The following is a 27,866-nucleotide window of genomic DNA, read 5'->3' as shown; positions in this document are numbered from 1 at the left end:
CTATGTGCAAGTCAATATTTTTCTGAAGTGTGTGTGTGTTTGTGTGTGTGCGTGCGTGCATGCGTGCGTGCGTGTGTTGGGCTTGTTCGAGGTTGACAACATTATTGAGCTTCAGAGAGACAGACAGGTAGATGTCTCTCTCAGAGTGGTAGTGTGAAATGTCTCAGGTGTCTGGTAATCTGGTCATTTCCGCGTCTCCTAAAAAGAACCAATCAGTTAAAGGTAAAACCCTTTTTGCATAATGAATACTTTTACTTGAGTAACATTTTGAAATGCATGACTTTTCTTGTAACAGAGTATCTAAGCACGCACTCTCCGTGTACTACAGTTTCAGCTCTGGCTGGAGGAAATGGCGTAATGATCCTTCAAGGTTTTAACCTGACACCTCTTGACGTCATGAACAGGTGAGTTGACAGTAAATACAGAAAGAGAGGCAGGGAGATACACAGGTGAAAGGACTGAACGCTGTAAAAAACGATCTCTCCATTGCAGCCAGTATTTATAGTTAAAAATAGATGGTGTTTGCCAAGCAAAACCTGGAAGTCAATTCAACCAGAACCTCTCTCTCTCTCTCTCTCTCTCTCTCTCTCTCTCTCTCTCTCTCTCTCTCTCTCTCTCTCTCTCTCTCTCTCGCTCTCTCTCTCTCTCTCTCTCTCTCTGGGAATGGCCATAATGACATAGAGTATTTCCAAAGCCTTGTACGATTACGACATCTATACGTCTATACATAAAAATACTATAATTAAAAAACAGAAAAAGTTAAGGTGAGTAATTGATTATTGTGCAGGATGCTGGATACTGTAGTAAATACATATAATACATTAATAAGAAGATACAAATAAAATATATAAAAATACCTGTAAATAAAGCAGGTCAGTCTGAACTCTCTTTCATTTCCCCCAGTAATGTCTTAAGTTTTTCATTTATTTTTCAAAATTGAGGATGCCCTCTCTCTCTCTCCCTGTCGCTCTCTCTTTGTGTGATGCGCATGCGCAGCCCCGCCGCCCTGCTCCCGGTGCAACACAGAGCGCGCGGCTCTGATCTCCCGGAGTTGGTGGTCAGTGTGCGGGATACTTGATGATGGACGGTCGATGTTGTGATCCACCAAAAAAAACCTCGTGCACTCTGAGTCAGGAGAAACACACACCTGTAGTGTTCCGTATTGACTCATTGATTAGTGATTGGCATCAGTGAGTGAGTTCAGCGTTTCAAACCTACAGGACTCTCTTCATCATCCATCACCTCCTCCTCCGGTAAGTCACCTTCCTCCTCTTCTTCTTCTGTCTCTTTTACTCCCTTTTTAAAATTGTTTTACTCGTGTTATTTCTTTTCTCTTTTCTCTGTTAGTTAAAGGTTATGAAACAGCAGCAGTAGAGGCTTTTAACAGACTGTGTCCGTCTGTCCGGTGTGTGTTTTCTTCTGTCTCACTTTTTACGTGTCGCTTTTCCTTTCAGTCTATCCGTGTTTTGGTATTCATAAGACATTTCTGACTGTGTTTCTCTGCTGAATGTTGAAGTCAATACATATACGTTTTATCAGTTGAAAGTGTAATATAGCATGAGCTGATTTTTTGCTGAATTTGCTCTTAAAAGTATATATTTTGAAATGTTAAGTAAAGGCAGAACATGGAAATAATCAAGTAAATAAATGGTAAAAGAAGATATTCAGATCTCCTACATAAGTAATAAAAGTATGCCTTATGAGCTCATTTAATATAGAACATGAACGTATACTGTCAGTTAAATAGAGTACAATATATCCTTACATCTGGTAAAGTAAAACTAGACAAAGTAGTAACATAGTAAACATAATAAAGTGAAAACCCTCAAATGAAACCTTACCACTGATAAAGAAACACCTATACTTTTCAAAAGCAGCCAGTAAAACCTCCAATAAAATGGGTGATATATTTTAAAAGCGTCTTTATTCATCTGTTAAGTAACCGGTTGCAAGAGCTGTCAGGTAAATTGAGCTGTCAGGTAAATTGAGCTGTCAGGTAAATTGAGCTGTCAGGTAAATTGAATTGCATTGGATGTTTTATTGATAATATAAAAAAAAAAAATGTATCACATGTAATTAAATTATATATGCAGAGCTTCACCAGAAAGCATCACATTTTTGTACAGGATAAATCACAGGAAAGCCCTGAAGAGTGTTTTTCCATTATGGTCGTTTTTCTAACCTTTAAATCAGGTTGAGTTATGTCCACCAGTGACAGTTGACCCGGCTGTGGTGGATAATAACTTTGCATGTGTCCATTCAGTATAATGAGTATTGTTGTACTTTTAATGTATGTGATGGATTACTACTTTCACTTAAGTAAAGGATTCCCTTTCGTAGCCTCTCAGTATTTTCCCACATCTTTCTGTAGAACCACATTAAACGCAGAGCTGCATAAATGTGTCGATTCATCAACTAATTGATTTAATGAGAAATATTCTGCAGGTATTTTAATTATTACTTAATCCATTAGTTAATATTTCAAACATAATCATTTGATGGCTCCAGGTCCTCTCTTCTATTTGTCTTATATTATATTAAATGTATATTATTTGTTGGTTTTGGATAGTTTTTTGACATGCAATTTAATAATGGATTTAGAAAAATGTGATTGAATTCTTTATTGTTTTCTGTTATTTTACAAACCGAATAATCAGTCGAATCAATCGGTAATGTGTTTCTGTTTCTCTCGCCTACACACACACACACGCACGCACGCACGCACGCACGCACGCACGCACGCACGCACACACACACACACACACACACACACACACACACACACACACACACACACACACACACACACACACACACACACACACACACACACACACACACACACACAGAGTCCGAATCGTGCAGAGTTGGCTCTGCCTTTCTGCCACGGAGATGTTGTTAATTACCACATAGGTGACAGTATGACAAGCTGTCTGTGTGTGTGCGTGTGTGTGTGTGTGTGTGTGTGTGTGTGTGTGTGTGCGCGCGTGTATGTGTGTGTGTGTGTGTGTGTGTGAGTGATCTCCCTTGAAAAAGAGATCTATGATCTCAATGGGACCAATCTGGTTAAATAAAGGTTTGAAATGAAAAATGAAATGAAATGGTGACACCTGATCAGCTTGACTGTAGTGCCCCCTGCAGCTCACACGAAAACAATCCTCCTCCTTCCTACCTCTACCTTTCCCCCCCTTACCTCTTTTCTGTTTTTCTCCCTCCCTCTCTTTTTACTACTGTTCCTTTGTGACCTGGAAACTGATTGCAGTGCTGCCATCTCTAAATCCATTTGAAGTGACCAAGATGTCCTTACTTTGTCCTTTCCTTTCTTGTTAGCAAAAAAGGTTTCCTCTCAGTACATCTTTGTTTGGAAGTCTAATTAACACTGATCAACTAAATTAAAGCAGATGTTTTATGTTGAAGGCAGAAGAAGGGAGCTGTCACACATTCACATGCAAGAAGAAGAATAACTAGAACAACTAGTCATAGCATAGGTTAATACGTAATGGAGACCATATTAGCCAACTGGTAGACAGTACTAACTGTTAATCTTTACAGACAGATATCTGTATATTAATGCTGAATCTGTATTTAACAGGAATACATTTTGGTAAGAGAGTGGTTCTGGTTTCCATTTGTGGTCCGATTGATTTTGAACAATCATATTGAACTTTGAGTGAATGCAGTTGGAGAGCTAAATTGGCGAACCGGATTGGCCGGAATCTGTGGTGTAGTGGTCTCTGGACATGTGGGTATTCAACGTTAGGTTGAAGGTTGGCTTAATAAGGAGAAAGGCTGTGTACTTCTGTGCATTTCAATGGCTTTTTGGCTGGTAGGATCGTGAACATTCACAGAAAAAGAGGTGGATTTATTCCATACACGACTACACAACTGATGTCTTTGGACCAATAGCAGAGATTGGCCTGCTGGTAGGCTGTACTGACCAGCTAACAGACTGTAAAAGTGTTGTGTTAGGCTCCACAGAGTAGTTGTTTGAACAGACTCATAGGCTTTTATAACTTACTGGTAAAAATGGTTAAAGTGTAAGGATGCAAGAATGACTGACTGTACTGAAGCTGTGTGTGCGGCCCACACGCACAGCAGTGTCTTAGTTTGCATTGTCCATTTTTACAGTAAAGGTACATTTATACTACTGTAACACACTCTCCTCCACACAAATCAATTTGACCTATTTATAGAACAGCATTACTAAACACTGCGATTGTGTGTGTTTGTGTGCCAGGACTCCAGCAGTGGGCAGATTGAGAAGCAGCATGTTGTTACGTCAGGAAAAGATTAGTTTGGAAACCTGCAGAGAACACACACGCACGCGCGCACACACACACACACACACACACACACACACACACACACACACACACACACACACACACACACACACACACACACACACACACACACACACACACACACACACGGACACACACAAACAAACAAACAAACTGTGTGTGTGTGTTTGTGTGCGCTGTTATTTGTGGAATGACAGCAGGTGTAATGAGCTCATCGTAACAACTTTATTAATAAGCCGATACATGAATTTTGCATCAATATTTGATCAAGATAAACAACAGTATAGGCTATCCATTTTATTTTTGTATTTGCCTCCTTGCAGATAATTAGATTAGAAGATGGATAACACTCAATTGGGCCAAACCTAAACCATTTTCATTTTTACTAAACATAAAACAAGCTGCTTTGTTTCAATCCACATTGTTTAAAAAAAGGTACCAACGTTTAGCTGTCGGTTAGCTTAGCTTAATAATAATAATAATAATAATAATAATAATTCCTTACATTTATTATAGCGCTTTTCCAAATACACATTACACATATCATACATGCAATGGTCATGTACTTAGCATGCAGACTTGAAACAGGGAAACAGCTTGCCTCTAAAATAGGGTGACCAGACGTCCCCGTTTTCCGGGGACAGTCCCCGTTTGTATTGGCCTGTCCCCGGTTGAAACTGTCCCCGGAAATGTCCCCGTTTTTTTAATATACGTTAAAAACACATAGCAAGGTGAAATAAAACGTTTCATGTCAGGAAACACTGGGTAAACAGACTGTGGTCAAGCCAGCCCCCACTTCTGAAAACACAGTCAAAAGCACGTTGTATTGCGGTGCGCGAATATCCAATGCATTATGGTCGAGGCATGTAAAAACTGCCTTCAAAATAAAAGCGTTTACTCGGACAATAACAAATATACCTAAAAAACACACCAAACATATTCATATATACTGAAGCTTAAATTAAGAAATATGTACTATATAATGTGATCAATAATAATTTAAAAATAAACTACGTATAACTACCACATTATAACTGAGTGAATGTAAAATGTAAGGATACAGTTATGAAGATATATCTGACATTTCCACTGGGTGACTAATTTCAATTGATGTTGACACCATCTCACAACACTCCTAAAATAACATTACTTTCTTAATCACAATTTAAAATGTATGCTGTTTAAAATCTCAAATTAGATCTATTGTCCATCTATATTTAGATTATTATGTAATGGAAACCGTCCATAATCAAAGAGTCATTCAAAGTCAATCAAATACTTATTTCACTTCAGGGTGATAGCAGGAGACCCCATCTAGTCAATCAGAGAAAATCAGGACAATCTGATGTAGAATTTCAAAATAAAATCCTTTTGAAATCTCATAATGCTATCGTCCTTCTGTTTTTATACAAGAATAAATAAAAAACTGTGAAATTATCAAAGACTTATTTCACTTCAGGGTGATAGCAGGTGACCTCATCTAGTCAATCAGAGAGAATCAGGACAATCTGATGTACAGTTTCAAAATAAAAGACCTTTGATGTCTCATATATGAGCTATCTTCCTTCTGTTTGTATCCAACAGTTCAAATGTTCGAATTACATTAAACCAGAAGTGTCCCCCTTTTTTCTTTAACAGTCAAGACAATAGGATATGTTAATGATATATTGACCGCAAAACTCAAAATGTCCCCGGTTTTTATTTTGAAAATTTGGTCACCTTACTCTAAAATGCACAACACGACAATCTTGTGATTCTTGATCTTGAGAAGTGAATCGTGATTATTGTGGTTATGTGTCAGACTATATCCTGGCCCAGAGCAGTGTTTTCAGCCTTTATACTAAGCTATAAGCATCTTTTTTGGTCCCATATTCGGTAAAGAACCAGAAAAGCGTATTTTTTTAATACATAAAAACTTGTTCAGACCTCATAAAACAGTATTTTTGTTAAACCTGATAACTGTACAAATAATTGTTTGTGCTCACTCAGTAGTTTTGTTATTGATGAAGCTAAACACACACACGCACACGCACACACACACACACACACACACACACACACACACACACACACACACACACACACACACACACACACACACACACACACACACACACACACACACACACACACACACACACACACACACACACACACACACACACACACACACACACACACACACACACACACACACACACACACACACACACACACACACACACACACACACACACACACACACACACACACACACACACACACACACACACACACACACACACACACACACAGTACTCTATGTGGAGTACTGCGTGTTAGTGCTTACCTAGCTAGGTGCTGCCTGCTCTACAGAGCGCTAACAGCTAACCACCTCATTACTCCCATTCTGTCTGCTGTGATTTATTGAGCTACCTGTGTGTGTGTGTGTGTGTGTGTGTGTGTGTGTGTGTGTGTGTGTATATATATATATATATATATGTGTGTGTGTGTGTGTGTGTGTGTGTGTGTGTGTGTGTGTGTGTGTGAGCATGCACCTGCTCCCAGTGTTGTCTCAGGAAGTTTTAATTAATTCCCGTCATGTGATGGAGAGGAAGTGATGACAGTAATGAAATGTGATTAGATGATTATCATCAAAAATGCAATTAGTGGCCTGAAGGAGACCTAAGAAATAGAGGTTAGGAAAGTGTGTATAAAAGAAATAATGACTGTAAGTGTGTTAGTGTGTATGTGAAAGAGAAAGTGTGTGTAAATAGGACGGCAGTGATGAAGTGTGTCCTCGCGACTTGTGTCTCAGAGGTATTACACACACACTTAGGTGATGAAGGTTACACTGACACACGTACACACACTTACACACTGTGTAGGGGCAGCACAAGGTTGTCAGGAGTTTAACCTTTGAGACAGATAGACGGACAGACGGACTGACAGACATACGGACAGACGGACATACGGACATACGGACAGACGGACAGACGGACTGACAGACGGACAGACGGACTGACAGACGGACAGACGGACAGACGGACTGACTGAAAAAGACATGCATGTAGTTTTTTCAGATTGTTATCCTAAATATCTTAAAGCTTAATCTCTTAGTCTTTGTCATCTTTTCTGTGGGATAGACATTCTTGTTTTTCTCTAGTATCAGTCGGATAAAGCAAAAGTTGTGGGAGAGATTAGAAGTTTGATACCACTCTCAGTTGAATATGCAGGTACATCCCCAGTTATATTAGCTTGGTATGAACACTGTGTTCAGTCATGAAAACTAATTTAAGGCTTTAACCCTTTATAATGAGTATGTACTTAATCTACCTGCTCACCAAGGTGTGTGTTTCTGTGTGTGTGTCTCATGTTTCTCCTTCCATTAGTTGAGTGGAGCTGCTGTTGAATGTTTGATGATTAAGCATGTTGAGAAGGAAGTGATGTCATAGACGTCTTCTCGTCTTTCGGGCTGGGTTAATGTTTTCCGGCAGCAGTTCAATTCTTGAACTTCTACTGTGAACCCTGCACTCGCTCCCGGTGTCGTGCAGTGCTTTTGTAGTACTCCGGTTCGGATATAAGTGTTTATTTTTGATATAAATAATATACTCTTAACATTAATGGCTTTCATGATAGTCATAAAAGTGGTCAAACCTCTGCAACAAATGTGTTTACCTGCTAAGGACACACCAAAAGCAAACAAGACTAATATTGGTTTCAGCAGTACCAATAATTGAATTGAATTATCCGTCACCTACACAGTGCAATAACGTTGTTCATTCATGAATTGCAAACGAGAATAGGTTTAGTTCACCCTTCCCCCAGAACATCTTTTAACTGTTCATGTCAAAGACGGATCACAAGAGTTTCTCAGAGCCACACACACACACACACACACACACACACACACACACACACACACACACACACACACACACACACACACACACACACACACACACACACACACACACACACACACACACACACACACACACACACACACACACACACACACACACACACACACACACACACACACACACACACACACACACACACACACACACACACACACACACACACACACACACACACACACATTATTTGTGGATTATAATCCCAATCCCACAATCCCCTTCTTGTTCGACCAATCATGTCCAACCAAATCTTGAACGGCCGGCTGGGTAACCTACATGCAGTGGTGTGTGTGTGTGTGTGTGTGTGTGTGTGTGTGTGTGTGTGTGTGTGTGTGTGTGTATTAATCCCTGACAGTCTGTAACAGAGTAACATCTGGTTATCTCTGTGGCCCTTAAGCTTCCTGTTCAGGCAGGAAACAGAATCAGTTACAAATGTTTTTTTTAAATCCCAAATGATTTACACTAAATTAAATTAAATCAACAGGAATTTTGAAAGATTATTATAATTGATTTACATTCAAAACACAGATTAATATATGCTCTACCTGTAGCTTCTTTACTCCATTAAAAGAATCATTTTAATTGTATTGCACTCGATCATAAAACCCACTTCATTAAAACTTGACAAAGACAAAATGAAAATCATCAAAAGCATCTTTGTTTTCTTCTCATTCTTCCAACAATCACCAACTCTGGTTTGAAAGTTTGAGTTTCTGACTATGTAAAATATAACGAAAAGTGACCCTTGTAACATTGTCACTGTATTATTAACCCCACTTTATAGTACGCTAATGACATGACACACGAGAAAAGCAAACTGAAAGGCAGACAGGTTTACTTGTGAAGAGAAGTCTGATGCCTATCTCAAGCAGATGTATCTGCTGTCATCATCATCGTGCAGATTCTGTTGGAAAACGGTAGTGAGAGGAGGTTTCCATCTTTTCTGTGACCCTGGAGAAACTGAACAAAACAGTTGTATGTTTTTGTCGTTGAGTTCAATGGAAGTCGTCAGTGAGATGTTTCATTATCTGAGCGGTTTGTCAGGAGTCAGCAGACACATTTCAGTCCTGGATTTCAATGTGAAAGCTAAAGAGTTTCTCCTTGAATGGTAGTGTCAGGTCCTAAAGGAGCAGAGCAGCTATTTAAAGAAGGAACAGAAGTCACACTGTCCTGAAGTGAAGGTTGGACTAACAGAATAACCTCACTGAGTGTGTGTGTGTGTGTGTGTGTGTGTGTGTGTGTGTGTGTGTGTGTGTGTGTGTGTGGTGTGTGTGTGTGTGTGTGTGTGTGTGTGTGTGTGTGTGTGTGTGTGTGTGTGTGTGTGTGTGTGTGTGTGTGTGTGTGTGTGTGAGTGAGTGAGTGAGTGAGTGAGTGAGTGAGTGAGTGAGTGAGTGAGTGAGTGAGTGAGTGAGTGAGTGAGTGAGTGAGTGAGTGAGTGAGTGAGTGAGTGAGTGAGTGAGTGAGTGAGTGAGTGAGTGAGTGAGTGAGTGAGTGAGTGAGTGAGTGAGTGTGTGTGTGATTATAATCCCTGGTGCGGTATGTAAACCATAAAACATGATGTCAGCTGTATACATGAGCGGATTAGGGTCTCACAAACCACAAGCACACTACGGGACTTGTGTGAGTGTTTAAATCCCTGAGTCTGTCAAAGTGTTTCTGTTCACTGAGGGCAACACACTGATAATAAGCAATGATCACAATGAATGGCCTGCATTGAATAGTGCGTTGACAGAAATAGAATCTTTTTCACCCTCTCAAATAGTAAACCGTTAATATGACAAAATAAGACTACCTGTCTCTATAAACTATATCATAAATGTTGTAATTCAGTGAATTAAATCAAATGTACTCTCCCAGGTGTAGTAAATAGGGTTATAAGTTTCATCATTCTCAATGTGATCTGCGCTATAATGACAATGCCCTTGAAGTTTTAATGATATACTAGGCAGTGATTTCAATCTAATTCTTCTATTTTGGGATCTCCATAACACTGAAATGGTAATAGGTTTTTTTACAGTGTCAGTTTTGGTATTTTACTCATGGTATAGGCCAGGGCTTATGAACGATCAGTGCTTTCCTGTTTGTTTTAAACTCCAAACTAAATCTTTCCCATGTTTAACCACATGAGAACAGCATTGATATTGGAAATCAAAAATGAAAACATAGAGGAAGTTATTTATTGTGAATGAACTGAATGGATTATTATGAATATTTTAAGGATTATGACTGCTGAGAGTAGGTAGTCCAACCTCTGTTGACTTGACCGAGCAGCTGATGAACACCAGCTTGTCAGCTGCTCAGACCGAGCAGCTGACGAACATCTTAAACGTTTAAGATGTTTGTTTTACTTTCACTTTTTTTAAATGTTGGACAGAGTTCTAGAAACCACCTGGACAAAAAGTGAGAATGTGGACCGAGAACAGACTGTGCAAGTCAACTTTCCCAGTGGTTCAACTACATCATGACGTCACCAGTTTTGGTGTTACCACTCAACGCTTCCATGACAACCAGAATACAGACAGACAGGAAGCTGGACTGTCGCTCCACCTGTCTGACTCTGACTCAGCGCTTTTTCATTCAACTTAATTCAGAGGAGACGACAAATAAACAAAAACTTGCATTTAATGTAATTGCCAAATCCACCTTGAAAACCAAACACAAAATAAACAAGAAAACATAAAGACCCTGTTGCATAAACAACAGATTATAAAGCATCTTAAAAACCATATACCAAAGTAAACAGTAAAATATCGACAAACAAAACAACAATAACCTCATTAAATGCATGCTTCTGAGCTGAGACATAAAGAAATAATACTATAGCTCAAAATAAAAGAAATCATGTGAAATAACAAATCCAACTTAAATACTTAAATAATGACTCATGTAACCCAGTGCAAACAATAATAATGTGTTTATTAACTAACAACACAGCGCATGCGGATGCAATACAACAGCTTTACATTCCCTAAATAACATTTGTTTTTGTTTGTGAAAGTGTGAAAAGAATACAGAGATTGAAGATTCAGTTTTAACACACACGTAATTGTTTTTATTGGATGAATTAACAAGCATAATGTGTGCAATGATGCAGTACAATCAACATAACAACAGCTAATCTTGTTTCTCGAGTAGACCGTTTTGTTGGCCAATCCCTAACTACAAAAAGTGTTCAGGCCATCTGGTAGAAACGTAATCGAATATATCTGTGGTTCCTCAGTCTGAGACGGGTTTAAGGTTTTGAAACATTCTCGATGAGGCAGTAACTGGAGGTGGCTGGTGTCTGGAGGAGGGAGGAAGCACACTTAGCTGAATGAGAAGCACCTTAAGTGTCTTCAGGTTTCAGCCTCATGCAGGTCTTCACTATGATCTGAATGTGATCTCACACTGGTCGTTGTGTTACTGTGTATGTAAATGCGCTGAAGTTGACTATTGTTCACTGCTATAGCAACATGGGACCAAATTAGATACTAAAAGCTTTATTTCTTCCATGCATGTAAAAGGGATTGCTCTGGCCAATGCGAATGACTTCCTATGTTGCTTCACACATACATGGCATGAAGAAACTTATACAGGACTTATATTGGACTTAATGGATCAAATTCCTTTAGTTTGTTTGTGATGCGAGAAAATGTCATTTGTTTTTCAGCTGTCGCCATCCCAATGTCTGTGTATGGAGCAAAAAGCTTGGCAGACTTGTGTTTTATCAGATTTCAGTGTAAAACCTTTTTTTTGTTTTTGGAACTCAGTTGTTTTTCCTTCATATATTTGTATTTGTTATGCTGTATTGTGCATTCAAATTGCTGACACTGTTTTCCTCATCTGATTGAGTTTTGCTGCAATGTGTTGATCTCTCAGGGCGGCCATACGTGCAGACCATCCACGTATCACAAATGAGAAGAATACATTAATATGGAAGTTTATCTGCTTTGGTGCCTGTAAAGCAATATTCCCCAGGCACAAGACAAAACATCAATATATCATAGCTTTTGTGCAGTTGACCCAGATTTTGGTTAGAACAACCTTAAAGCAGTTTTGTTTTTTAAGAAATGGGTGAATTGTTGATGGAAGAGCAAGCCGGGAAAAATAAAACTATGTAGAAGTTTTTTGCCCTGAATTTTTTTTTGCCCTGAATTCAGCCTGTCAGCTATTCTCTACATGCATGGTCCCTCCTCTCAACGAGCTTCATAAATCCAGTATTAAGTTTGTGGTTTCAGGTCAGAGCTGCTCCACTTTGAGGTTAGAAAGGAAATGAAATGGTTTGTTGGACTTGTGGAGCCTGTTGGAGGTCATGGACAGCCGGAGAGGAAGATCTCATTCAAAACCCAACTCAAAACCCACCTGTTCAAACTGGCATTTTCTCTATAATCTGTACCCCGTGTCCTTTTGTGTCCTTTTGTAGTCAATTTCCTGTTGTTTGTCTTGTCTTACCCCGGCTGATACTTCACTAAATCGACTGTTTTAATTTGTAAGGTAAAATTGTAAATGTAAATTGTAAATCTGTAACCTTGTAAGGTGTCCTTGGGTGTTTTGAAAGGCGCCCCCCAAAATAAATGTATTATTATTATTATTATTATTATTATTATTATTATCTGCCTGAGTGGACCACTTCAAAAGCAACAAAGAGCTGGTCAGATAATAATGCATTTATATCATTGATTTTATTTGACCTGGATTTGTGTGACTTATCCTTTTCACCAGTTTGTTCAGATTGTAGGATCTCTGATTCCTGCAGGGACAAATATACAAACATCAAACTGTATCTAGTAGTCTGCTACAGCATCTCTGCTGCTGCCGGCCATTGTTCCCTTTACTTGTGTGTGTGTGTATGTGTGTGTGTGTGTGTGTGTGTGTGTGTGTGTGTGTGTGTGTGTGTGTGTGTGTGTGTGTGTGTGCGTTAGTGTGTGTCTTTGACCACTGTTATTACTAGCCACTGGCCTCAGGGTGAGAGACAGCCACTCTAAGAACTCTCTGTGTCTTTTCACATCTCCATTAGTTTCTTTGTCCTGTCATACCCTCAGGTTGCTGTGTGTGTGTGTGTGTGTGTGTGTGTGTGTGTGTGTGTGTGTGTGTGTGTGTGTGTGTGTGTGTGTGTGTGTGTGTGTGTGTGTGTGTTGTACAGTCTCTTTCAGGGAACAGGGACATACATTAGTGTCCTGCTCAACATCTCTATCTCTTTTACACCAATCGGCTGAGCCCCTCGTTGGTGCTCTGGCTGACATTTAGAATAAGAAAATATAAGATTATATAACATATATCTGATGGTGTAAAACTTGAATCTTCGTGTCTAGTGATTTCCCACACAGTCAAATAACTTGAATGGGAAATGGAAACAGCCTATTTTCCCGACCGGAACAATGGCTTCTAAAAGCTCTCATACCCCACTGAACAATAACACACACTGCAGTTGTCCTGTGAGTGTCTGTAAAGCTGACACACATTTGGGATATAAAAGGTCTTCACTCGACAACAGTCAAATAGTATTAATGGAAGTTTGTCATAGGGAGTGGAACAGCCCCTTTTTAGATATTTCTTTAAGTGCTCTGTTTATGAAATCACTTTACCTCCTTTTAGGTAAAATAGTTAAAAAAGCAAGTGAAAAATACACCTTACATTATTGTTTTATCTGGTGTGACATTGGGTGTAGGATGCATCTTATTTACATGTACAGTAGCTGTTAGAACATTAAAAGAGTTCAATGTTTATTTGAAATACATTCACTTTTACTGTCCAGTTAGAGTTATATGATTAGAAGATTAGGGTTAGTGTTGGTTATAGAAGCGCTCGCTCTTCATACAAAGTGTTCCTCAATCATGGTTTAAGAACAGATTGAAGTCTTGAGTGAAAATACAGCTGTCAACAAGCCTCAGAAAGATCCACAAACACAGTGAATATACGATATCACTACAGTATATATGATACCACTATATTTCGCCTTGTATTGATATTTGGGACGTGGAGATGAGACTCTTTCAAAGCCTCTTCGAAGTCTGAAAAGGTAAAAGATGAAGAAATTCAGGTTGTTATAGCACTGACGCGGAAGAAAATATTTCTACATTTCCTCTACAATCAGATCATCACATTGTTGCTTGACTGCTGAGTGGGGATTATAACCCACAGCTGGCCGCTCTGATTACTGACTGCCTGGTCAGCCTGGATTAGACTCAAACACATAGCACTAGAGAAAAGGTAAATACACATGTTTCATTTCATTGTAATGCTGAATGTTCAGTTCCCTGACTTGCTTTTTCTTTTCCTGCGTCTTACTTTGTGAGTGTGTGTGTGTGTGTGTGTGTGTGTGTGTGTGTGTGTGTGTGTGTGTGTGTGTGTATTTACCTGTGTGTGAGTGTGTGTGTAGGGAGTAATTCCCAGCTCAATAGAGCAGATATATTTAATCCTTCCCTCACTAAAGCTGATGTCAGCATCAGCTGGCTCTGTACGTGTGTGTGTGTGTGTGTGTGTGTGTGTGTGTGTGTGTGTGTGTGTGTGTGTGTGTGTGTGTTTGTGTGTGTGTGTGCATTTTGTAGCTAATTCATCACAGTGGCAGATTAACCAGCTGTCTGCAGAACATAAAGTCGACTACTAACAACCAGCTGGGGAGAGAGAGCGAGTGAAAGAGAGCAGCGGAGTCTCCTGGATAACTAAACCATGCTGTGATCGGATATTTTGTGCCAAATTGCACCTTGGGAGTCGAAGAGTTAACTTCTTATTTCAAGTTTTTTATGAACAGAAACTTGTATCTTTAACCTTTTTTTTTTTTAAATAACCAGATATTTCCAACACAGTTGTTAATCCTTTACACTGCTGATTCCACTAAGAGAGCTTAAAGCCGATTCAAGCTGCCAGTCATGTAACCTTGTTTAGGAAAAAGAGGATATGAAATATCTGCTCCCACTTTACAACTCTATGAAGATGACTCGTAGCTTTCTGGCATATTCAGATCACTTTGTCACTGCAATCAGGAACAAAACACCGTAGCTGCTGTGCAGTTCTCAATTCATGTCGTGGAACAACAGTAGTGGCTTCCCATAGGCTAAATGTCAAGTCAGTTCAAGTCAGTTTTATCCATATAGACCAAAAACATATATTTGCCTTAGAGGGTTTGGTGTTGTCCAATGAACATGGCTGGTTTCACTGGGGTGTTGATGTGGACCCAAGAGACATGGATTTCCTCTCCAATGCAGACCTTATGGGCAACAGCAGCTGTTGCACCACCATACTATGAAATACACATTATCGTTAGCTAGCCATTTCTTCTGTGGCATTAGCCAATGGTGTGCCATTACAGCCTTAATGAGTTGATCCAGATCTGATCCAAATCCTGATGAGAATTTAAAAACAGTGGTGATATAGGTATCACTGAATATGAAAAAACTGAGGGGGTGTTTCTGTCTCCTGTCAGAGGTCATGTGACTTGGCAGAGCCGGCAGGACAACAGATGGACACAGTCATGGACTGACCCCCCCCCCCCCCACACACACACACACACACACACACACACACACACACACACACACACACACACACACACACACACACACACACACACACACACACACACACACACACACACACACACACACACACACACACACACACACACACACACACACACACACACACACACACACACCCACACACACACACACACACACACACACACACACACACACACACACACACACACACACACACACACACACACACACACACACACACACACACACACGTCATCCTTCCTCTCTCCTCTTACTCATTACTTCATCACTCCCTGTGAGCGTCGAGGCTTCACACTCATCCGCTGCCATTCAGGCCTCACTCCTGCTCATTGGTGACGAGTTCTCTTGTGAAATGGGGGACCACCGTCGGAAAGATATGTAATTGGCTAAGGAATCTTTAATTGAAAATACGTTTTTTCAATACCACTTATTGGATTAAGTCAAGAAACAGCCAACTGCATAGTCTAATTTTGTTCGATTTGACTGTCTGTTTGATTTGGATGCTTTGCAAACATTTCATCTCATTGCCAAATCTTGCATGACCAGCCAACTAACGCTGGGTTGGCTGGGGGTCAAAGTCACTAATGTTGACTTAATGGTTCAACATTTCAACAAGGGGCAAGGGTTATAAAGTGTGTCAGTGGGTCATATGGGGAAGTGGTTAGTCCATAGAACTGCATCTGAAGTGCTCCATTATTTCCTCAGGAAGCTCTTTAGCGTCAATGGTACTGTTGTTGTGTCAACAAATTAATCACAATAACCTCAGATGTACTTTAGCCTTGCAAACCTGTTTTTATATCAGCTATAAATAAAACCTAAGGTACATCAGTGATGGTAATATATATTTCTCTTTCTCTTCTTCCTCAGGGATGAAGACTACTCTCAGCTCCTCTCATCTACTTGAGAGGAGGCAGCTATTTGCTTTTGGAGGGATGTGTCAAGAGCTGATGGACCCTCCAACATCTACAACCATCAGTCTCTCCGTCCAGCAGACTTCATCTCCAGGTAATTGACATCCACCTTCATCCATGTCATTCCAATGAATCCTTGTATTTTTCTCCTTCTGTCTAACTTATAAGTGTCATTTTCTCCTAGAGTCTGAGTAATCCTAGTTGTTTTCTCTTACAGTCTAGTTCTCTACAGTATGTTTATCCTATAGTCTGTGACTCATCCTTGTGTTCTGCTACAGTCTGACTTGCCCTTGTGGTTTCCTCCCAAAGTCTGAATCATACTTGTTACTTTGCTCCTTTAATCCAACATATTATTGTTGTTTCTTCTCCTAGGTCAGGGCGGGACCTTCTCGCTGTGTGAGGTGTGCAACCTGCAGCTGACCTCTGCTCAGGCCCAGCTGCACTACAATGGCAGGTCTCACCTCCGGAGAATGAGACAGTTCGAGGCAAGAGAGACAGGTCAACAGGCAGCAGGTACACTACCAACTCTACTGTTGATTTGGATTAGTTGTTTTGTACAATCAGCTTATGAGACAATAATATTATTATAATAAAGAGTGACTGCTACTGCCAAATGTGAGAAACAAGATCAACCCTTTTGCTTCTGCTTAACTTCAACCGTTTCTGATTGTAAAATGATTTGGTTAACACAAAGCCTGAGCTGCACTATACCTCACTCACTCTTAACACAGAACAATACCTATATTCTTGCAACAAAGAGCATACATAGATACGGCTGATTTGAAGAGTTAGAGACAAAGGCAAATCAATTCCATAATGCTGTATGTTATGTTGTTCCCAATGTGACCTGCAGGAGTGTGTGTCCCTGCTCAGAAGGTGAGCGGTTAATGACCATGCTGTTTCAATCAGCAAGAGGAAAATAAGAGAAATCCTGGATTTATTTGACCTTCTTTCTTTGCGAGGCACAGGGCTAGCGATGTTACATCAGGTATAACACAACATTTAGTTTGATCTAATGGGTGTTGATGTCTTTGATTCAGCAGGGTCTCTGTCTGGGTCCCTCCTCCAGGCCACAGGACTGAGCTCCCAGCCTACAGGACTCACTCCGACCCCACGCCTCAGCGCTGCACCCAGCACTAATGCAGGTAGGACAACCACTGCTTCTACTTCTCCTGATGTACTGCAATGACAATTACTGATTTGTCAAACATTAGAAGTTGCACTTGAACACACCACAAAGACTATGTAAATTCTGCACAAGAGCAGTAGTCAAAACAATTTTACAGAAATATATTAAGTTGTCACATTAACAAGAGGAACATTAAGTGCTAAACAGTTCATCCATGTGTGACATCTGAATGTCTGTCTGCTGAGCGAGAGTGACTTTGGCTCATCCATCATCCACCATCTGGGAGAGGAAACAGTGAGTGTGTCAGATTGACCCCTGAGAGTATAAACCGACCCTGACTTAACTCAGATCATCACTGCAGCTTAATACTCAGCCTCTTAATGGCTACAGTCAACTATCCATGGAAGCAGGAAATGGACTGATCACTAACAATGATAAGGATGATACAAGGAGGTATTTGTATCATTAACGTGAGTGTTTATTTCTCAGTTGACACTTGATCTGATTCACTGCTTCCAGCCAAGAAATGAAGAAATGAAGAAAGAAGTTTGTATTTGTCATGTTTTCACAAACCAAACATGAGATTAAGTGATATTACGGGCGCTTAAGAGGTCCTTATAGGAGGATTTTATTAACTTTGGACAGAGTCAGAAGCGATTTCCTCCTGCTTCCAGTCTGTAAGAGCGATGTTTCTCTGCTTTTGGTCTTAATCCACAACTACTTTGATGTCAAACTGGCTCCTGGTTTTGTAGCTTCCTATTGAATGCACAGACGTATGAGTGGTAACGTTATTCTTCTCTAAATCTGGACAAGCAAGTGGGCGTTTATCCCAGAATGTCAAATGATTTCTTTAACATAAATATAGTTAACCTTCTTATTTATTCCGCCATGGTGCAGTTTTATGTGTGTGTCCTATTGTAGTAGCTCTGACATCAAGTTTAACTGCGCCGTTTAATGACATTTTATATATTTATTTTTATTTTTTCATGGTGTTATCATTGCAGTGCTTATATCGCCCTCTGCTGCTGAAATTATGGCTGACTCGCTTCACCCTCTTTGGTTCCTTGATCAGCTGTGACTGGAACAGTTTCAGAGCGTCCTTAGTAATTCAGACCCAGTTTTTAAAGTCAGGCTGCTGGTCAACAGAGAGAGAGTGTGCTGTGAGATGCAGAGGAGTTAAAGTGGAGCAGACAGCAGGGGGTCATTAAACTGGGACAGAGCACTGCTCAGAAAACACACAGACATTCAGAAGAGGAAGAATGATTATCATTACATTGTTGCTGTTTGTCTCTTAATGTGTCTGTCCCCAATAAAGTCTGCTGGGAAAACATCTGTATGATAATCACCTCATAATACAGTGTTCCAGTTTTCTCACTTTATTTGATAATAAACACAATGCTAACACACACACACACACACACACGCACGCACGCACGCACGCACGCACGCACGCACGCACGCACGCACGCACGCACGCACGCACACACACACACACACACACACACACACACACACACACACACACACACACACACACACACACACACACACACACACACACACACCTAATTACAGTACATGGGAGGATGATGAAAGACAATCTCACAGAAGCAGCTGTAATTACATACCAAGTGTCCATATCAGTGTACAGGCTTCAATAACACTGATTAAAGATTAAATCTCTCTCCACTGGACACACGCACTCACACGCCACTTAGCCTGAATGGTCATGTCTTTCTCTCTCTCCCTCTTCGTCCATTACGTGATGCTTGCTCGACCATAAAGAGCTCTTTGGCCTGGATGTTTGCGTGTGTGAGCGTGCGTGTGTGTTTGTGTGGGAGATCGCGTGTGTGTCTGAGCGTGTGTGTGACAGTGACCTGGCTGGTTAAACAGCCTATCAGCAGTCAGGTCAGATGACATCACAGCCGACACTTAAGTAGTGTTATGGTTGACAAGAGCTGTGAGTTCCTCAACCAATGATGTTCATATACAGTGGGGCAAAAAAGTATTTAGTCAGCCACCAATTGTGCAAGTTCTCCCACTTAAAAAGATGAGAGAGGCCTGTAATGTTCATCCTATGTACACTTCAACTATGAGAGACAGAATGGGGGGAAAGAATCCAGGAAATCACATTGTAGGATTTTTAATGAATTAATTGGTAAATTTCTCAGTAAAATAAGTATTTGGTCACCTACAAACAAACAAGATTTCTGGCTCTCACAGACCTGTAACTTCTTCTTTAAGAGCCTCCTCTGTCCTCCACTTGTTAACTGTATTAATGGCACCTGTTTGAACTCGTTATCAGTATAAAAGACACCTGTCCACAACCTCAAACAAGATCAAAGAGCTGTCAAAGGACACCAGAAACAAAATTGTAGACCTGCACCAGGCTGGGAAGACTGAATCTGCAATAGGTAAGCAGCTTGGTGTGAAGAAATCAACTGTGGGAGCAATTATTAGAAAATGGAAGACATACAAGACTACTGATAATCTCCCTCGATCTGGGGCTCCACGCAAGATCTCACCCGTGGGGTCAAAATGATCACAAGAACGGTGAGAAAAAATCCCAGAACCACACGGGGGACCTAGTCAATGACCTGCAGAGAGCTGGGACCAAAGTAACAAAGGCTACCATCAGTAACACACTACGCCGCCAGGGACTCAAATCCTGCAGTGCCAGACGTGTCCCCCTGCTTAAGCCAGTACATGTCCAGGCCCGTCTGAAGTTTGCTAGAGAGCATTTAGATGATCCAGAAGAGGATTGGGAGAGTGTCATATGGTCAGATGAAACCAAAATAGAACTTTTTGGTAAAAACTCAACTAGACGTGTTTGGAGGAGAAAGAATGCTGAGTTGCATCCAAAGAACACCATACCTACTGGGAAACATGGGGGTGGAAACATCATGCTTTGGGGCTGTCTTTCTGCAAAGGGACCAGGACGACTGATCCGTGTAAAGGAAAGAATGAATGGGGCCATGTATCGTGAGATTTTGAGTGACAACCTCCTTCCATCAGCAAGGGCATTGAAGATGAAACGTGGCTGGGTCTTTCAGCATGACAATGATCCCAAACACACCGCCCGGGCAACGAAGGAGTGGCTTCGTAAGAAGCATTTCAAGGTCCTGGAGTGGCCTAGCCAGTCTCCAGATCTCAACCCCATAGAAAATCTTTGGAGGGAGTTTAAAGTCCGTGTTGCCCAGCGACAGCCCCAAAACATCACTGCTCTAGAGGAGATCTGCATGGAGGAATGGGCCAAAATACCAGCAACAGTGTGTGAAAACCTTGTGAAGACTTACAGAAAACGTTTGACCTCTGTCATTGCCAACAAAGGGTATATAACAAAGTATTGAGATGAACTTTAGTTATTGACCAAATACTTATTTTCCACCATAATTTGCAAATAAATTCTTTAAAAATCAGACAATGTGATTATCTGGATTTTTTTCCTTCTCATTTTGTCTCTCATAGTTGAGGTATACCTAGGATGAAAATTACAGGCCTCTCATCTTTTTAAGTGGGAGAACTTGCACAATTGGTGGCTGACTAAATACTTTTTTGCCCCACAACTGATGCAGTCAGTTTATTAACATGGATTATGGTGTGAAGCCAAGTTGCTTTTCTTCTTCTCTTCCAATCATTTAAATGTTACATAAACGAATAGAACTGAAAAAAACTGTTCAATGGATAAAATACTCCTGTCATTGTACTGTTATATATTTCTGGGTTAATAATAGTGCATTAAGTCCAAGCGGAATTTTTTTAATTTTTTTAATTTGGTGACTGTGTTGCTAATTTTAACTACTTTATGATGTGTAGTTTCATCTACTGTATAACACTTTCCAAATGTATTATGTGTTTTGTGTGTTAAATCTCCATATATAAAGTTTTAATAGCGTTCAGCTAAATGTAGAAAAATGTACAATGAAGTAACAAGTCCAATATCTCTCTCTTAAATGTGTTGGAGTGCTTCTGCCCACAGTATGTGTGTAGGTGCACAGCATCTACAGTATGCAGCAAGATAAACACACTTCCAAAAACATGTATTAGATAAAACACAGCACATTCAAAGATGAGGCCACAAACCAGAAAAAGACAAGATACAACAAGTTTATTTCAAGTTTAGTTCCACCATCTGCTGGTTGCAGAAAAGGAGTAGACTTATTTTTTTACTTGTAATTTGTTAGACGCTTTTATCCAAAGCGACTTCCATACATTTAGTACTGTGGACAATCCCCACAGGAGCAATTTGTGGTGAAGTGTCTTGCCCAGGGACACAACGACATGCTGTCTGCAGTGGGATTCGAACTTGCTAACCCCTGATTCGAAGTCCAGCACTCTATCCACTTAGCCACAGCTGCCTACTTATAAAGAAGCATACAAAGGAAAACTCAAGTGATGTATTTCCAAATTGTACTTAAAGTGCTCGAGTTAACATATTTCATTCCTAACACAACCAAACATATTATGTCGAAAAGTTAAAACCCTGAGTAAAAAAAAAATGTAATGTAAAAAAAATGCAAAATAGGAAATGACAAAAATTCAGGCAGAGGGAGAACCAAAAATGAAATGCATTATAAAACTGTGGCCCTCCAAGACTGAGAAGCTGACAGGACCCTTACTTCAGGCAGTTAGTGACCACTAGGAGGCATCCTTCACATTCCTACCCACACACACACCCAAATACTCATACACACACTCAAACACACACCCAAATACACTGGGCCACTAACTGAACAATTGGATTCTCATGATTCACACCAGTAGAGACAAATAGATTATCTCACATGAGACTAATAACATTTATACATTTTTAAAGATACTCTTTCTCTTAGTTTTCTGTGGGCAGAGTTGTGCTTTGACTTTCTAGAGTGCTGTGGGGTACTGCAGTATATATGAATGAATGAATATGGATAAGAATATGATTTATGTTGAATTTTTGTGAGGATGCTGCAAGTGTCATACTTTTACAAAGTAAACATATTTTTTAACGAGACCTTCGTGAATTTGGATGTTTTCTTGGTACAGTGGAAAAGTCAAAATCAGCTCACCTTTTCCCTTCTTTGCTTTTCGTGTGTGTGTGTGTGTGTGTGTGTGTGTGTGTGTGTGTGTGTGTGTGTGTGTAGGCGTGTAGGCTAGCTCTAATTAGCTCTCCCGGGCTAATAAAGGTCAGAATGTTGTCCTGCAGATACCTCATACATAATGAGAAATAGACGTTATTAATAGACACCTATTGTTACCTAGTGTGTGTGTCAGAGATGCAGAGACGGAGCAGGTGTTGACGTCTGGTTTTGAATTGATGTATTCAGCTGTGTACGAATAGACCCTGATGACAGATCCACACTCATAGTGCGGAAAACCAGTACCAAAAGTCAGAGAGGGGGGGGGGAGAGGCGGGTATATGACCAGATTTGAACCTGTGATGCTGCACTCACATGACCCACATATGTTACCACTAGCAACTTGTTAGATCAATGTACCTATGAGATAAAAAAAAGTGGTAGGGATTGCACAAGTAGTAGAGGACTGGTAGAGGTCAAGTCTAGAAAGACAATTGAGGGACTATTCAAGGTTAAGTGGAAACAATTGAACAGCAACAGAAATAGCGTATAGGACTGAGAGGTCTTTTGAAGTGTTAACAAAAAGGACTAGACATAGTAGAAGACGATAAGATTGACTGAATGATTGGACTGTTAGTGATTTGTAGTAGGAGCCCTCAAGGTCTTGTAGAAAACGTATCTAGTGGAACCAGCAAAGGGATTGGTGTTGGGGATTGGGGACAAGAATAGTCAAGGTTATCTAGAGAACTGTTAGGACAAGTCAGTGTCTGGTAATGGTATTGACAGTATCTCACCACTTGTCATCGTCCTCACCCACCAGTGTGTCCATGGAACTGCCCCTCCCTACCTCAAGGAACTCCTCACCCCCCATACCTCCTTGCGGACCACCCGTTCCAGCAACTCCAATTTCCTCAAACCCCCCAGGACTAAGCTCCGTACTATGGGAGACCGGGCCTTCTGCTCGGCTGCTCCCAGCCTGTGGAATGCTCTCCCCGACCAAATGAGAGCACCACAGACCGTGGAGGCTTTTAAAAAAGGCCTCAAAACCCATCTCTTCAAAAGAGCCTTTGCCTAGACCTTTTTATCACCCTTTTATTTATTTTTTTATTTATTTGTATTGCTTTTTTATTAATTCTACCGTGTTGTGTAATGTTTATTTATACTGTTCATGCTCACTACTTGTAGCACTTCGGGATTTGAATTCAAATATGAAGTGCTTTATAAATGGAACCCATTATTATTATTATTATTATTATTATTATTATTATTATTATTATTATTATTATTATTATTATTGTATAGTATAAAACGTAAAATTATTGGACTGCTTGTGTTTGTAATGGACTAGTGTACAACTACTAGACTGGTAATCCTGTAGTGGTCTGGAAGCTATGGAAGACAACAAGAAGGACTAGTATATGATGACTGTGGGTTGGTTCTTCCAGTCCTGTTTATTTGTTGTTTTGTGTTCATGCTTTTCAAATCAGTATTTGGCAGTTCACTCCTCTGACTTTGTTGATGTCTCTTTTTAAACTCAGTTAGTCCTCCATCCTTGTGTTCCGCTTGGTTGAACTTATTACATCATTTGTTGGTTCATTACTCTGCAGTTTATTTGTGATTTAAAAAAAATGTAATTCTTATCTATTTTCCTTCCGTAATATGTTTTTGAGAATTACATAACTAATAGCTATATCCTTCGCTCCTACTTTTTTATAATCATGATGCAACGAAGTGGCTAAGAGTGTGTGAGCAACACAGAGATAGAGACACAGGGAACGAGGGATTTCCATTGAGACAGAGAGGCTGTCACATTGCTCACTCATCACCTCAGTGATTCAAATACACTGTACACTCTGTCTCGTCCTCGCTGTGTGTCAGACGCCCTCCACTATCCACACAAGTGTCCTCCTGGCTCCTGCACACACACACACACACACACACACACACGCACGCACGCACGCACGCACGCACGCACGCACGCACGCACGCACGCACGCACACACACACACACACACACACACACACACACACACACACACACACACACACACACACACACACACACACACACTGTCAGTTAGCGATTCTCTGCTGTTTGGTTTTGGTTTTCTTTCTTCTGCTTGTTGTAATTGGGGGGGCTGATGGTAGTGAGAAGAGGGAGGACGAGGAAAAGGAGGAGGTGAGACAACTGTCTCCTTGTTGATGATGTGGGGTGTGTGTGTGTGTGTGTGTGTGTGTGTGTGTGTGTGTGTGCTAAAAATCCGGCTCATTTACATTTGAAAGCATTATTTTGTTTAAAATGTTCATTAATGTGTATTGTCCCGGTTCAAATAAACGATTAAATTAAATAAATGTAATGAAATGAAACAAAAAGAGCTGTTCATCTCATTAAACATAATCATTACGATGGGAATTCTCAACAAAATATCTGATTTCCTTTACGGCCATTTTTAACCTCTGCAAAGGAGGTAATGTTGTCGGGTTTGTCTGCTAGCAAGCTAAAGTCAAAAATAGAAAAGATAAAGATTTATTTTCACTGTGGTACTGTATATAACATTTAAAGTCTGGGCTGGGATCACCTGCACTCGGCTCTCACCTTCAACGTAACAAACAAACATGGAGATTGTTAGCCGAAATGGGGCTTCTAAGACAGTGGTTCTCAAATGGGGGTATGCGGACCCCTAGGGGTACGTTGGAGTACTGCAGGGGGTACGTGAGATTTATTTTATGTTAATGAAAAGAAGAAAAAAAAAGTAACGAAGTTTGAGCAGTGTGGGTTTTAACAGTTACACATATTTCAAAACACAAAGTGTAATAACTGCAGTTGCCTCCCTGTCAGAATGATAAAGGTCCTCAGTGAAGCACAAGCCCATGTTTCTCATTGTAAGAACAACTTATTAAAAAGATCAGTTCAATGTAACTAATGTCGTCTTAGTGTTATTGCTTGATGTTAAAATTGGTTTGCCATGAATTTAGTGATGGATTGTAAACATTTGAAATGTAGCATTTAAGTGTTTCTCAGTTACAAGGTTGTTGTTTTAATAAATCAGACACTGATGGTGCAGCGCTGTACTGTACCTCTTTATATAGGCTTATTTCCCCTTACAAATAGTTTTTGCGCTGATCAGGGGGTACTTGGCTTTTTTTTTTAAAAAGGGGTACATTATTGAACTTTTTTTGAGAATCACTGTCTAAGACATGAAGCCAGTGGGAAGTAAATGGTGGGAATCACATAGAGAATAGAGGAACTTAGATTACAACACACACAGAGGAAAAAGAACGTCATTTTCATTAATCAACTATATCTTTGAAAGGCATGTTGTTTGTAGCTATATTAATGTTCTGAAAGTCATATTTAGATCCTTTGCAAGACTCTGTGGCGGTCTGAGCTCTCTGAGTGCCCATCTACTACTTGTTGTGTTGTTACAATTAATGTGCTCAGTCATTCCATATATTTCTATACACTTTAATATTCATTTTATAAAAGTTAAGCTATTAATAAATGAGAGATGTGATGGAGGTTGATGGAAGCTCATTAAATGATAGCATAATAAAAGATAATGAGACTTGAAATAAAAAAATTGCAGATAGTTTCAGTAGCATACAGTATGATGGTTGTTTCTTCATTTTAAATTGTTCTAAATGGAACTTTTTATTCACATATTTCAGGGCATTGGACCAATTTATTTGACTTCTGTAACGACCTACAGAGACCAACATTGTCGTCCAACATCTGTTTCCACAAACAGTCCTCTTCTCTTTCTCAGTACGCCGACTTTGCTACAGGTGCAGCTTGCTGTTCATATTCCCTCTCCAACAAACACACTGTGCAGCTTATCTTGCTTTACTTGCTCACTCTTAAATGAAGACCACAGATTTTAAAATACAAATCAGGTGGTTTCCAATCATTTCATTAGCAATATGAACACTGTGGATCCTTTTTACACAGAGATCTTCTGGAAGATTCCTGAAAGAAACTGTGAATTCGATTTGGAGAAAACAAAGGCTGCGATTGGTCGGCTGATTGGTGTGCCTACGGTCTGTCTGACATTCCTCTCATTATACATTGCGTGACTGCTGTGATTTCCCTCACACTGCTGCTCATCATCCTATCAGAGTGTGTGTGTGTGTGTGTTTGTTTGTCTCATACACAGAAAACGTTCCTTCATATGGTCAATTATGCAGATTAAACTTGAGCTACACCCCCCGCTGTTTCTTTAAACCATTTTTCGGTGTTTCTCTAAAAACGCCAAATAGCCAAATAAAGTCACAGAAATCATGAAAATACAATTTATTAGATAATACTAGGTTTTGTTGTTTCTGTGGTTGTTCAGGTGCAATTTTAAAGCTCATTTGCCTGTTGTGGTTACAGTTGGTACAGGACATGGCACCAAATGATATTTAGGACTGGTTTGCAGTCTTCATTTAGCTTTTAGATTATTACATTTAAAACGTTTATATGAACTTAAAGGCTTAACTACATCCACCAGACCACCTAAGACCCGTTTCATGGGACCAATGAGTGACACTTCCATTACGGTTGTATTTTACACTGGTCTGCCATGTTTTTGAGTTTGAGAAAAGTTAGAATTTACAAATGTTTTGTTTTGTTTGTTTGCTCTTGCTAACACTTTTATATCAAATGCTAGTTTAGTTCTAATGAGAGGATTGCACTGTTTTCTCTCCACTGGAGCTTTCATGTCTGCATTCATATTCTTGACTGATCTGTGTGTGTTCGTGTGTGTGTGTGTGTGTGTGTGTGTGTGTGTGTGTGTGTGTGTGTGTGTGTGTGTTTTCGGATGATGAAGGATCTGAACGTGACCTACTTCAACACGCGCACACATACAGGCTTGTTATGCTAATGTGTGTGTTTCTCTGCATAATAATAATGCAGTGTGATGTCTAATGCTGCCGTCAGCAGAACCTCACTCTGAGTCTATGTCGCTCTGCCTCTCTGTGGATAAGAAATGTTTAAGATGCAGATGAAGGTAGGAAGACGGGTCCTCCTCCCAGTAGGATCACTGGTGTATTAATACCCAGCGTTCTCCCAGGCTTTATCTCCAG

At 40.1% G+C, this 27,866-nt stretch overlaps 1 protein-coding gene across 2 annotated transcripts in view; it reads left to right on the top strand.

The window, feature by feature from the left end:
- The window catches only part of znf385b (zinc finger protein 385B), a 45,285-nt gene continuing 17,419 nt past the window's right edge, over window positions 1-27,866 (top strand). Inside the window, exons 1-6 of one of the 2 annotated variants that reach the window (XM_034109359.2) lie at window positions 1-222; window positions 329-404; window positions 997-1,253; window positions 16,573-16,710; window positions 16,989-17,129; window positions 17,657-17,761. In XM_034109359.2, coding sequence (XP_033965250.1) covers window positions 16,575-16,710; window positions 16,989-17,129; window positions 17,657-17,761 — 382 coding nt within the window. In that variant the 5' untranslated portion in view covers window positions 1-222; window positions 329-404; window positions 997-1,253; window positions 16,573-16,574. Of the gene's footprint in view, window positions 223-328; window positions 405-996; window positions 1,254-16,013; window positions 16,084-16,572; window positions 16,711-16,988; window positions 17,130-17,656; window positions 17,762-27,866 lie in introns of those variants that run through there. The other variant, XM_034109360.1, reaches the window with a different exon arrangement.

This window comes from Pseudochaenichthys georgianus, chromosome 21 (assembly GCF_902827115.2).
Source record: "Pseudochaenichthys georgianus chromosome 21, fPseGeo1.2, whole genome shotgun sequence".
Classification (NCBI taxonomy): domain Eukaryota; kingdom Metazoa; phylum Chordata; class Actinopteri; order Perciformes; family Channichthyidae; genus Pseudochaenichthys; species Pseudochaenichthys georgianus.
The sequence above is the reverse complement of the archived record's forward strand: the minus strand, read 5'-3'. Positions and strand labels throughout refer to the sequence as shown.